At 37.2% G+C, this 14,639-nt stretch overlaps 1 protein-coding gene across 5 annotated transcripts in view; it reads right to left on the bottom strand.

The window, feature by feature from the left end:
• Positions 1-7,128, bottom strand: part of ca8 (carbonic anhydrase VIII) — a 28,135-nt gene extending 21,007 nt beyond the window's left edge. For 4 of the 5 annotated variants that reach the window (XR_009067025.1, XR_009067026.1, XR_009067027.1 and 1 more), the window contains exons 1-3: positions 6,802-7,119; positions 867-1,058; positions 668-792 (exon numbers count right to left, since the gene is read on the bottom strand). Coding sequence is in view for 1 of the 5 variants with exons in the window: in XM_057858216.1 (XP_057714199.1) it covers positions 668-792; positions 867-1,058; positions 6,802-6,874 (390 nt within the window). In the remaining 4 variants the exon portion in view is untranslated. Of the gene's footprint in view, positions 1-667; positions 793-866; positions 1,059-6,801 lie in introns of all 5 variants that reach the window. The other variant, XR_009067028.1, reaches the window with a different exon arrangement.
• Between the last annotated feature and the right edge of the window lie 7,511 nt (positions 7,129-14,639).

The following is a 14,639-nucleotide window of genomic DNA, read 5'->3' as shown; positions in this document are numbered from 1 at the left end:
CTGCCAACACCCACCTGTTATGTGCCTTAGGTAAGTAACAGGTGCTGTTAATTACACAAATTAGAGAAGCATCACATGATTTTTCAAAGGGTGCCAATACTTTTGTACGGCCTATTTTTTGAGTTTTTTGTAAAATGATAATGATTTGTCGTTTATTCCCATTCTCTTTTGTGTTTTATCATTGCAAGCAAAATAAATGACGATATTACTAACAAAGCATTTGTAATTGCGTTATTTTCTGGGAGAAATGGAGCATTTTCTGACGGAATTGCATGGGTACCAATACTTTTTTTTTTTTTTTTTTTTTTACAATATACATGTCTAAAATTTAAAATGTGAGACATGACATTAGCAACAAAAGGCCTTTCATTGAATAGTCCTATTACATTTACAAAGCACAAAAGTTAAATGTTGAAGTATTGCCTCCCATCTATCAAAGAGTCAAGTGTTTTCATTGTTTATTTCTTCCTCTCATGCTTTATCATCCCGTATTCAGGCTTTCTAGTCTTACAGAATTAGTTTTTTTATCAGCATTGCAAATGATTACTTGAAACAAAGTATTTTTTTCAAGGGCAAATGGTGATATTGTCCGAAGGACAAACCAGTACTAAACTGAAACATTTCCTGATGGCTATTTGTGTGTGCGTGTGTGTTCTTGTGTGTGTACCTCCATAGGAAAAGCCTTGAAGTTGACTGTGTGTTCTGATCCTCTCTGATTCTCTTTGCCCCAGTGAAATCGAACCTCGTGAAGTTCATACTCATGATCGCTAGGCAATGGACCACCACTGACCACTGAAGACAGTACAGTAAATCGTGAGAAATACAGACTGCGAAAGAAACATGTGCGTGCATGTGTGTTTGTTTACCTGACTTTGACCTAAGAAGGATACGCACTGTGTGTCCGTCATTGATGACCTCACAATCACGACACACCACGTAGTTTGGTGACAGGCGAACATCCAGGAGGGATGAGTCATACTCAGCCTCTCTTGAGTTCAAGTTGATGGGTGACTGGTACTCACCATTGGCTGCAGGGTAAAGGAGTCCCCATTCTACACCTATGTGGAGTAAAAAGACAACAAAATACATTGATCTTGAATTCATTCATTCATTTTCCAAGCCGCTTATCATCACAAGGGTAATGGATGTGCATGAGCCAATCCCAGCTAACTCTTGACCACTCCTTGATGTCTGCGATTTCTGCATTACAACCCTTGTTATATTACTGCGTTTCACCCATAAAATCCCCAAAAAGTCCGGCTGTGGCCATTCAAAGCTGTATCTTGACACTCGTTGAGACATGCTACACGGAGTTTTTGGATCGAAACAAGGTAAGTATGCGATAATATCTCACAGTGGCGCCACCAGGGGGTGGCCAGGGGTGGCCACGGCCACCCCTATAAACTGGTTGGCCACCCCACTGGCCACCCCGCTTGCCAGTATATCGTTAGATTGATGCAGCATCAGTTATGCATTTCATCCCAAATGAATGCATTTATTTTGTTTTGTTAACTTAAATGTACACCTTATGCCTAATACATACATAACACAACAAAACAGAATTGTTGTGGAACTCAAAATGTTGACTGGACAGTTATGGACTATGCACATTAAATCATTATTAACATCAAATATTACACCAAAGTATATCAGTAGCCGTGTCCTTAAGTCTTTCTGATAGTTTTCCCCTGACTTTTTTACTGCAATAATATAATGAAAACCTGAAATTATGGCTTAGTTTTGGCCACCCCAAGATTTTAAGTGGCCCCATCTGGCTACCCCTATGAAAAATTTCTGGAGGCGCCACTGATATCTCATTAAAATCATGATGTCTTTAATTATGCTCTCTCATGCTCTCACCTTGAGTTAGGTTTTAAGGGTTTTTTGTTTTTGTTTTTGTTTTTTTCAAATGCCCTCATGTTCAAAATTTTCTTCCCCCAGAAAATCGAGATTTTAAGTTTTCCAATGATATATCACACATGCATGTAGGACAATTTTGAAATTTGGCCAACTTGGGGGCCTCAGAGCGGAACTTCAAGTCACCTGAGTGTTTTCCGCCATATTCAAGACACATGGCAAATCAGTCTGGTATTCTGTGGTTTCGATTGGATTTCCACACTGGTCCAATATCGACCGACGAATCACAGCTCGTGAAGTGGTACTTTGTGATGTGTTATGAAAGCATTGACAGAAAATCATTTTTGCCCTCTTGGAAGTTTAGGAAGGTGCATCCGATGAAAAGGCTGCTGTAAGGACTCAATGCTACTTTTTTTCAGAGACCTACTATTGTTTGAATAACATAAAGTCTCATTCGAAGAACGAGAGAACACCAAACTTTGGACTTTTAGTGTTTTCTTTACAAAGAAGAACTATGCACAACAATGTACCATGCATTTTTAGCTTTTCCACAATAAAACATTTGTTATCATGACTGCCTGCCATGACTGAGAACTACAAATTGACTACAACGAACTGTGTGAGTCGCATTGTGTTTACATTGCATCCATGCTTCAATGATTGGTTCTTTCAGATTCAGTCTGTGTTTGTTAGCTCCACCTTTGGCTTTGATTTTGAAATTCAGCCAAAACCACAACGTAACAGACTGACTTTCCGTGTGTGTTATACATCACGAAAGTCAGGCTGCTTGCCAAGCTAGTGTAATTTCTGGGAGTAAGACCCCTCATGTCCCATCCTCAAAATGTTTTGTCTTAAAAAACCAACAAAAAAACAACAACAACAAAAAACAATGTAGAGGCTAGGGTTAAGAAAGACTTGCTTAACAGACACGCCTGTTCAGAAAATAATTTAAAACAAAAAAACATACCGATCAGTTTGAAATTCTAAGCTTACAGATACAACATTTGTCTCGCGCCTACAATATAATTTTACACTTTCCAACAAAGACACGTGATCATTTTCAACTACACTTTGGTGCTAGATATAGAGAGGTTCTGTCATCCATCCATTTTCAACACAAGCCTATACCAGCTGACATTGGGCAAACGGCAGATTAAACACCGAACTGATTGCCAGTGAGTTGTTTGGCAAACTTGGGATCTTAACAGAAACTAATTGAGAAGTGAGAACCACGTCTACGCAAGTATAAAATGATTGAGAAGAACGCCTTTTTATTTATTTATTTATTTTTTTCAGGTTTACACCTATGGTTAAATGTTGATGCCATATAATAGTTTACATTCAATTACACACAGAAGCCTATGGATTATGCCATATTAAAAAAATATATGCAGTACAAGCCAAAAGGTTGAACACAACTTTCCAGTCGTGCGTTTTCTTTATTTTCATAACTATTTAAATTGTAAATTCTCCCTGAAGGAAATAAAACTATGAATGAACATGTGTGGAATTATGTACTTCGCAAAAAAAGGTGAAACTGAACTAAATAAAAACATGCATAATATTCTAGTATCTTCAAAGCAGCCACCCTTTGCTCGGATTACTATTTTGCACACTCTTGCCATTCTCTTGATGAGCTTCAAGAAGGAGTCACCTAAAAATTTTTTTGACTTCACAGGTATGCCTTTTAAGAGTTAGAGAAATGTATTGCTTTATCAATGGGGTTGGATTTTGGGACCTCCATTTGTGTTGCATTGAATGATGTGTATCCAAACTTTTGGCCTGTACTGTATATTTATTTCATTGGATTAGAAAAATCTTCCTTTAGTGGCATGTTAAAGATGGCAAAAACATCAATATTGTGACCTTCAAAAACCGTATTGGATAATTTTCTAATATCATGCAGCACTATATAGACTTGAATATGGACACGTACATTTATACTGAAAACTAGTTGAAACATCAATGTCTGTGCCTAAGCTTAGCATTCCTTCCAAATATTATACCAAATACAGACTAGAAGGAAAGCCGTTTGCCTCATAAAATGTGGAATCCTAAGAGAACATTGAATGATTTTGTAAGAGTCCAGATTTCCCGTTTTGCAAAGGCACACTATGCCTTTTTGCTGCAACCACAGCAGAGTTAGACGCAGGGAGTGAATGTGATGAGTGAGGGGGGGCCTTCACATTCCCTTTTTCCTCAGCAACTGGGCTCTTGACAACAACTTATTCAATGCTTCAACAGTTTCTATATAGCTGCTTCTTTTTAGGGTTTCACAAACTGGATTTGCTTGCGAAAACACAGTAACTGTTCATTCAGTTGGCCTCATAATGGTGTAATGTTAAAGCATGCATTTTTTTTTAAGTAAATACTTTGTTGTTTTAGTAAATTCATTCAGTCAAAGTTTTTTTGATTGGAAATTAGCCTTGCAGAGGCAAGAGGAAGTAACAAGGCAAGGCATGTATTTATAAAGCACAATTCAACACAACGCAATTCAAAGTGCTTTACATCACATGAAGATCATAAAAATCACATTTAAATCAATACAACGTAAAAACCAGGACAATCAAAATAGGAAATAAAATTATACATAAAAATCACATTTAATCACAAATAAAAAATATAAATATAAAAATAAATAAAAATAAAACAAAAACTGCTAAATAATAATTGAAATCAGCAATGGAGATAAGCACAAGAGGAATAGAAAGCAAGTAGATTGAGATATATAGACAGTTATGGATATGCAGTGCTAAACAAAAGTGTTTTTAGCCCAGATTTAAAGGAGCTTTCAGCATACTTCAGATGTTCGGGTAACTTGTTCCAGAGGTGAGGAGCATAATAACTAAATGCTGCCTCACCCTGCTTGGTTCTTGTTCTTGGAACATGCAGGAGACCGGTTCCAGATGACCTTAGGGGTCTAGATGTCTCATAGGAATCTAACAAATCAAGCATGTATTTTGGTCCAAGGCCATTAAGTGTTTTGTAGACGAGCAGTCGTATTTTATAGTCTATCCTTTGACTCACTGGAAGCCAGTGTAGCGATTTCAAAACCGGTGTAATGTGGTCCAGCTTCCTTGTATTTGTGAGGACTCTGGCTGCAGCATTCTGTACTAGCTGCAGCTTCCTGACTGATTTTTTATCAAGACCAGTAAATATACCGTTGCAATAGTCCAATCTGCTGAAAATGAATGCATGCATAAGTTTTTCCATGTCTTGTTGAGTCAGAAGCCCCTTAATTCTGGTTATATTTTTAAGGTGGTAATAAGCAGATTTAGTGACGGACTTCAGATGGCTATCAAATTTTAGGTCTGAGTCCACAATTACGCCAAGGTTTCTGATTTGATTTGTAGCTGTAAGTGACATTGTGCTAAGGTGCCTGCTTATCTTTGACCTTTCCTTTTTTGGCCCAAAAATGATCAATTCTGTCTTCTCCACATTTAACTGGAGAAAATTCTGGCACATCCATTCATTGATTTGATAAATGCATTTACTCAGGCAGACTAAGGGACTATAATCATGTGGGGACACAGAAATGTACAGTTGTGTGTCATCTGCATAGGTGTGTTAGGAGATGTCATACTGTTCCATAATCTGAGCTAAGGGAAGCATATAGATGTTAAATAAGAGTGGAAATCCAATACAATTATTATTTTATTTAACTAAAAATAATATTTTTATTGATCCCTTAAAATTGGATATAAAACATATCAACAATAAATAAAATGTATTATATAATAAAATATATACAGTTTATATAATTTTATTATATATATATATATATATATATATATATATATATATATATATATATATATATATATATATATATATATATATATATGAAGCCCAAAATATTTCTAAATTCCCCAAATTGGGGTGAAAAGTGATTTTAAGATCACGTAAAACATGCATCAAACAGGTTAATTATGGATTTTTTTTCTTTGGATTTTTTCTGACAATATTTTCTGTCATAATCAAGTTAGGAAAAATGTACTGGAACAGATAAACTTGATCTAGAGGGTACTTTAAACTGTTACTGGGTTATACTTAACACGTGTTTGAGGGTGACTGTTAATCCTAAAGACAGTCACATCCCAAGTATTATTATTCGATGCTTGTGTACCACAGTTAAAGTTATTGAATTTTACGTTTCATTTTGAAATGATTTCAAAAAAATTAGACTGAATTGTGGAGATTATTGGTCACATTAACGCTTTAAAAAGTTTAGAAACCGTTTGTTTCGGTCTCTCTCTCTTTTTTTTTAATCATAAAAACCCAAAGTTGGAATAGGGACATGAATTTTTAAATCCACAGTATCTCTCCAAAGGCTATGTTTTATCTGCTTGTAAATCTAGCCGTTTGTAAGGAGGCATACACAAATACCGCAGGTAAAAACTTAATAATGGTTAAAGGGTGTAAATGATTCGAAATAGTACTAATTTGTTATGTGATGATGAAATAATGGGATTTGATAACAAAATATACAACAACAACAAATACATTGTACCACTGCAACTAAAAGCAAGCAAATTGAAAAGTTGAAATTAAATCAACTTCTCTCATCTATACATCTATTAATACAAAGATGCATTGGAGAAATATATGTTACATCATGTTGGTGTGAAATAATTATATTGTACTTACAGTAAAGGTTTTAGGGATTTACCACTCAGCACAATCCTCAGTAAAGATTGTAAAAAGGGACAGTAAAAGGACAGAGTGAGGCAAATATAAACATTCACTTACAGTATCGCATCAAAAATGCATGACATTGTTAAGTCCTACAGTAGTTAAGACGAACAGTAAATACTTTAAGTACAATTACAATGAGTTTACTACTTAGTCTCAAAACTCATTCAGTATACAATACAGTACAGCTGCACTATGTACACTATATTGTAAACTTCTAATCATCCCTACACATGGTGATGAAAAGCCTACCTTCTTCATAGCCCCAGTCCAGCTCATCTTTCCCTGGATTATTGCTGGATTCCTCATTCACTTTGTCGGCCATCCTGTTTGGCAGTCAGCTCACTCTGGATGGAAACCAGCTCACTCTTGACAGCCTACTCTTCCCTCAACAAAATGTTAGTGGTTTTCCTTCTTTTTTAAAGTTCCTACACACTTTGTTGATGTGCTTGAACAAAATTTCTGCCTAATGTATGAAGAGCTTTCCTTCTCTGCAATTTTCTTCACTGGGTATGCTCCTCCTCTCTCGCACTTTCTCACTTGCTCTCCTGTTATCCCTCTGTCCCTTCCTCCTTTCGATCTCTCTGCAGGTGCACTCACTCATTTTGGCTTTCCTCCAACAGAACTTTCTTTCCCTTCCCGACTTGAGCGTCCTATATGGGACTGTTCACCACAGCTTATAATAAACCTGTGTTCCAATATATAACCAATAAGGTTTTACTGAATTGCTTCTCCGTCTGTTCCGTTTGTGTGCATGTTGTGAATTTAGTAGGAAGGTCATGCTGGTGTGTTTCTTTTGGAGGCCACAGATAGAGACTCACTCCCTTGAGCAAGGAGACAGAGAAAACAACTGCAGGCAAAAGATAGCAAAAGTCCAAATTGTTATTACTTTGATGACTTAGTGATTGTCACAACTGTTAAAAAAAATTGCAAGGAAACTGTGCTGTTATGATTTACAATTTAAAAAAAAAAAAAAAAAAAAAGCAACTTCAGAAAAGTAAATTGCTCCTGCCCCTGTTGTCCCATTCCTATATTTTTTTCTTTTCCTACTTCACATCCTCCAGGACACTGATGTTAATTGCCCTAGATTCTTAATAAAGAAATTGTCTTTGGAATGCAGGCGAAATCCCTTGTTTCCAATTTGAGGATGTGAAGCAGGACAGTCAAGCTAGATTCTTTGAGACACACATTTGATTTTAGTATTTACTGTATTGGCCCGAGTATAAGACTGCCCTGATTATAAGACTTTTGAACACAAAATTAATTTTTATACAGAAAATAATTACAGTACATCTGAAACAAATGATTGTAACAATATTTTTGAGAGAAAAAGCATGTTATTTTGCCTCATTCGAATCTTAATATCTGAACATTTAAATATGTAAACTAAAGTGCAATCACATTCGTAAATAAATGGCTTCTGGTTTTTGAAATGTAAATAAACCATTCTATTGTGATAAACAACCAAATTGCAATCATTGCATTAACCATCAAAGTGAAGTATAACTGTAACTGTGGTCTTGAAACAAATCTGAATTAGGAAAAACATTGCAATAAAATAATGCAAACTGGTTAAACTAGTAGCTGAGATCTGTCATGACAGAACATCGCTTCAAAGATATCTGGCGTCATCTATCGTCGTGAATGGGTATAATGTCTAGACCGCGAATATAAGACGACCCCCTGTATTTCAATCTTATTTCAATGCAAAAAACACCGTCTTATATTCGGTCGGGCCAATACGGTAATTAATTTATTGAGATCAGAAAACGTTTATGTGTGTACATAAAAGTATTTGTCTTTTATAAACATAATGTGCGCTTGAGTACCCAGAGGAAACCAATGGAAGTAGATACTGAACATGCAAACTCCACACAGGGAGGCCAAAGCTGCGATTCGAATGTGTACTTTTAGGAGTTTTACACTCCCTTTACAAACCACGAGTGAAAGCTGTTTTTTTTTTTAACTGAGAGAAATAATATTATCTCTTTATGAGAAAATAGATGATAATATCTTCCCATGCCCAAATTGGCTCAGTACGAATTTGCTAAATGTTTTTCTTTAATTTACAGTTTACTGCTACAATTTTATAGAATTTTGAATTATACACTTGTTATGGAATGAAAAACTGAGTTGAAAGTCTGTGTTGCCCAACGACAGCCCCAAAACATCACTGCTCTAGAGGAGGTCTGCATGGAGGAATGGGCCAAAATACCAGCAACAGTGTGTGAAAAGCTTGTGAAGAGTTACAGAAAACGTTTGGCCTCCGTTATTGCCAACAAAGGGTACATAACAAAGTATTGAGATGAACTTTTGGTATCGAACAAATACTTATTTTCCACCATGATTTGCAAATAAATTATTTAAAAATCAAACAATGTGATTTTGTTTTGTTTTTTCACATTCTGTCTCTCATGGTTGAGGTTTACCCATGTTGACAATTACAGGCATCTCTAATATTTTCAAGTGGGAGAACTTGCACAATTAGTGGTTGACTAAATACTTATTTGCCTCACTGTATATGAGAAGATTTTTGAAGGGAAATCCACTTGGGTTTTGGTAGCGTAGATATATTGATTCTGAATTTGGAAAAACAAAATAATAAAAATATTTTTCTAATTCTAGACGGTTCAGTTAATGCACGTGTGAAACTCATGTGTTTCGGTACCTTTAGCAAGGTTAAAAACCACTGATATAGAGTATATTTCTATAAAATTTAATTCTATATTATGATTATTTTTAAATGATCACATATTGATGATTTAGATTTTATTTAATAATAATTATAATGTAATTTAATAAAAACATAATAATTATTTATTCATATGAAGACAAAATATACAGTAACATGCGAACTGAATAAAGATTACTTTCAACAAACCCACCCAAGTAGTACAGATGAATTGAAATATTTTGTCATATGAGTACTGCAGCTACAGAAAGTGCAAATGGGAAGAATATGTTTGCCGTGCTGGTCTTCCCAAAACTGTTTTCACAAAGTATACAATTATTAGTAGGATGAATAAGTAAGACTCAGTCTTAGTCACTGATTGATAAAATGGATAAGAACAGTGTTTTTACCAAACCTAATTTCTTCTTTATTTCTGCTCTGACGTAACAAGATGTAACAAGTTTTTTTCACTTCCAAAACATGGCAAATTAAAAAAATAATAATCATAAATAAAACTTCCAAAACATGGCACTTTACTTCTCTCTACAGGTAAAGATTAGTCATTACACTTCAAGTACACCTAAGATCAATTTTCATAGCCAGAAATCAACAAAAGACCAAACCAAAGAATTTCACAGATAAAAACCCATTGTTAATTTAAATGTATTATTATTATTGGTATTATTTTCGATTTTATTTCTTTACTGTTTGTGTATTTGTTATGCTGTGACCCGTGCTTAATTTGTAAATCATAAGGTGTAGGAACACAAAGTACATATGACAGTGCAGGGATGACAGAAAATGGTGCAGAAAACAACACACAAATGCCCACTTGCCATGCTGCGGGACTTACAAGCCTCAATTTCAGATAATATCCTTGTTATAAATGTTATGACATGAATTAACAATTATTTATACAATTTCTCACATATAGGCTCCAGCACCTCCGCGACCCTCGTGAGGAAAAGCGGCATGGAAAATGAATGAATGAATGAATGAATGAATTTGTCACATAACGACAGGTGGGACTTACAGTACCCAGTTTTTCAATTAGCAATTAGTTTTTTAACAGGTCTAACTTGTAAAACATTAAAAAAAAAAAAAAAAAACAGCCCAAACCCGAATTTCCCATAAGGGAATGCTCCAGCTGTTGGTGGTCCACCTGGCTGACTGCTGGCGGTGGAGCTGGCCCCCACTCCGAGTGGCTCTGAACCTGACCAGCTGCTGCCATGGTAGCTGCCTCCTGCCCCGGCTTGGCTGTCTGTCTGTGAACCTGGCTAGCTGCTGCGTTCCCGTTAGCATGACCGCTGCAGCTGCCCTCATTGTCGGTTGTTGCTTTTCTGACTCGTTTTGATCCATCTTCCTTCTTTTTGAAAACAGACAGTAAATACAACTGTCTTTTTGGCATGTTGAAATACCGTTTGATCCTGGCTGCTTGTTCCCCAGATGCCGTAAATTTCCAAAGTTTTTTTTTTTTTTTTTATGTCGGGGGCGTGATTTGTTGGTCTAGCTTTTCAGTGCATCAACAAATCTCCGACTCCTTCAAATGACGTTAAATTTGTATAAACAGCATGCAATTCTTATGATTTGTTCTGTTCATGAATGCATACTATGCATATGCATGCCATTATTTTATTTTATACATTTTTTAAAAAACGTTTTTATATCATCATTATTTTCTATACACGAGAGGTGCCGGGTCTGCCCAAATAAGTCCCGGAACACAGGGAGTCCAAAATCAAGAGGTGCTGTATCATGTTCCGGCAGGATCCGGCACAAATTAACCCCTGGCTGCGACCACTGGGGAAAGAAGGTTGCTTATTTCAATGTCCGCATATAATACTTCTGCAATCTTGGTCAAAAAGTAGGGGAAGTTTTGGGGTACCGGACCGCCGGCATATACTAACACTATGGCTGGTGTCAGAATCCCGCCTGCTTTATCAACAGTTCAGAAGGACTTTTTTCCGGTAATATTCGGACTCCGCCAAAGCTGCCTTGTGTCATTGATTCTGTTCAGAATTTCTAGGTGCAGCTGAGCTTTGAGGCGCTCCGGTTTCCCAGGCTTCCTATTATGTCCCTGCTTTTTGCAGATGCCATTCTGTTGGATCTCCAACCCTCAGAAGTGTCTCTAGGTTCAGGGGTGAGACCCTGCCCTAAGTAGACAAAATCAAGCATCTTGGGGTCTTGTTGACAAGTGAGGTAAAAATGGAGCAGGAGATCAACAGGATGATTAGTGCGGCATCTGCAGTGAAGCAGACATAGCATTGATCCGTCATGAGGAGCTAAACTGAATGGCAAAGCCACCTTTACCACCTGATCTACATTCCAACCCTCACCTATTGTCCCGATCGGTTGTTAGTGACCGATAGAACATGATCAAGCATACGAGCGGCTAGAATGAGATTTCTCTCAACTCTCACTTGTCCCAACTCTCACTGACAGAGAAGCACAGACATCAATTGAGAGGCCAGAGTACTAAATGCAGAACAATGTAAAAATATTTCCACTCTCATCGTCTGCCTTTTAGGTGGAAATAAACAACTGAGATGATACAGCGGTCAGTAAAGCATCGTAATTTTCAGGCTATAAGCCACACCTGACTATAAGCCGCAACCCACCAAATTTGACACGAAAACAGTATTTGTTCATAGATAAGCCGCAGAGGAATATAAGCCGCCGCTGTCCTCTCTGTATTATCGGATATGCACACCAAAAAATATTAACCGGTGGCGGTAACACTTTATTTGACAGCAGCATCATAAAACTGTCATCAGACCAAATGAACCACCATAAAGCTTTGAACCAATTGGCTGCAAAGTGTCATTGCTTCAAGAAGCTTCATATGGCCACCACTACTCCCTTGGGGGAGACAATCTGTGCTGCCACCTGCTGTCAACGCTGTTGTTGTCCAACATGCCTCCCAGCATGCATTGCAAAGTTACAGATGTACATAACAATCCAAATTTATGTTCTGGGCTAATTATTTCTTCAGTTACTGTTCCAGTTGTTTCATTACTTGCAAGTTATGGTATTTGGTAGCGGTTTATTTGACAGTGGCGCTGTAAGACTGTCATAAGATAATCATAATTCTGACATGAAACTTTCATTAGCATTAATGAATGCTTATAAAATAAGTCATTTAGTGTCATTCCGTCAAATTATCTCACTTTTGAATGCATCTAAAAGAGCCGAACTGGACTTAAATGGAGTTAGTAACATAATTTGCCAGATGACACTTAATGACCTCTGCCAAAAGCATTCAGTAATGCCCATGATTAGGAGTGGGAACCTCTTAGCCTGGTACTCCAGACTCACCACTGTTCCAGCTATTGAGTCTGGCCACCATTAAGTGGATAAAATTTCCAGGGCGGAGCAAGCCACAGCAAACAAACAGCGGAGTGGACCAATCAGCGACGGGCGGGACGAGGGACTTGCGTGCGGAAGTAAACATTACGAGGAGAGCGGAGTTTATTCAACATGGCTAGCGCGAGACAGACTGTTGTCAATGACTTGTGTCGATGTGTTTTTGGTCATTTAAAACTGATTTTACCGTGGATTGGAACATAGTCTCGGCTCTCCTGTCGCCATCTGTGTTGTTGTGGAGACGACTTCCGACGCGGAAGAGTGGCGTTGCGCGTTAAGAATACGTCACGCAAATAAACAAATCTGATTTGTCGATTGATTTTGTACTTGCTCAAAAGGCCGTTAATGGGCTGGGTCCCAGACTATACCCTCAGTGTTTGAAAAACACAGGGAGAACAGTCTGGCCGTACCAGGCAAGGAACCTCTTGGTACCTCACGGTATGATACGATTTGCAATACAAAGCTCATGATAACGATGATCTGACGATATGGTTAGACAACGATTATTGATACATTGGTCAGGTAATTATTCAATGATATTCTACAAACGACTAATAAACAGAAAAAGAAGCTTCTGCTGTGAATTGGAATGAGTTTATCACTAGTAGACGTCCAATCCATTTGAACAGGGAGGGTGGCAGCGAATCCCTCCAACTTCAAATGGATTGAACGTCTATAGCCGTCAGTGGCAGCCAATGCCAAGCAAAGAGGTAATTTTGGCCATTTAATGACCATTTAAGGTCATTTACCTGTTGATTTTCAGTTACTTCCTGTTGGTTTTGGGGTATTTTATGGGTCACTTCCTGTGTATTTTGAGTTACATAACAGGAAGTGACCTGGGAATCACCCAAATGAATAGGCAGTGTCTCAAACTTAACAGGAAATGACCTGTAAATGCCCTAAAATGAAAAGCAAGTGACCTGTAAATGCCCCACAAATCGGACCGAATGACTGTGAATGCTCTGGTTTTGAATGAACGAACGTTACCAGTCTAAATGGATTGGGCGTCGAACACCGTCAATGGCAGCCTTTTTTTTTTTTTTTTTTTTTTTTTTTTTAATTGACACCTTTTTATAACGATATCTCGATTCTTGACAGGAGCATATCGATAACCTTTTGGGATACAAAGTATCACGATATATCACCATTTCGATATTTTGTTACACCCCTAATCATGATAGTGCCATGTTATAATTATGGCAGTCTTATGACGCCGCTGTCAAAGTACAACAAATAAGCTTACTGGACTATAAACCGCAGGATTCAAAATGAGGGGAAAAAAGTAGCGGCTTATAGTTTGAAAATTACGGTAAGTATAGTGACCAAAATGCTAACTTGGCAAAGCTGACTTTGTTAGTAAATTATTTTGTAAATACTGTCATCAGAGGAGGCAGGGTGTGTCAGTTATAGGGATGATGGATACTTGTTAAATATAATTAGATTGAATTTGCTTATGTTGTATGCTCCTCCCAACAAATTGCTAAGAAATATGTAGGTGGAGACATATTCTAATAATAATAATACTAATATTTCCAATAGCATTTTTTGTTGCTTATTAATAGGTAGGTAGGTAGGTAGGTAGGTAGGTAGGTAGGTAGGTAGGTAGGTAGGTAGGTAGGTAGGTAGGTAGGTAGGTAGGTCGGTCGGTCGGTTGGTAATACGACTCACTGCAGCTTATTGGTCATATCGGTGATCCAGCGACATTAGTTTCAATAAACAGCCTATAAATCTGCAGAATTGAGGTAATTAAAAACCTTTAAAAAGTTTACAGGACTAGTGTGCATAAAGTCAGACAATTAACTCGTTTGCTGCCATTAAGGTGATCATTCAGAATAAGCCCTCCCAGAGTCCCAGTATAAATGGATTGGACGTAAACCGCCGTCGATGGCAGCCAGTGAGTTGATGATGTAACTGAGTAAATTATCTAATTCACTAAATTTAGCTGTTGAAAGCTCTATTCTAGTATTCCATACAATAATAATAGTAAAGTTCATTTCGAAATAATTGTTCTTTCTAATTTCCAAGGGCACATGAACTACACAAAGTGTAGCGTGGC

Source organism: Corythoichthys intestinalis, chromosome 14, assembly GCF_030265065.1.
Source record: "Corythoichthys intestinalis isolate RoL2023-P3 chromosome 14, ASM3026506v1, whole genome shotgun sequence".
NCBI classification, from domain to species: domain Eukaryota; kingdom Metazoa; phylum Chordata; class Actinopteri; order Syngnathiformes; family Syngnathidae; genus Corythoichthys; species Corythoichthys intestinalis.
Note: the sequence above shows the minus strand (reverse complement) of the source record. Positions and strands in the feature narration are given on the sequence as shown.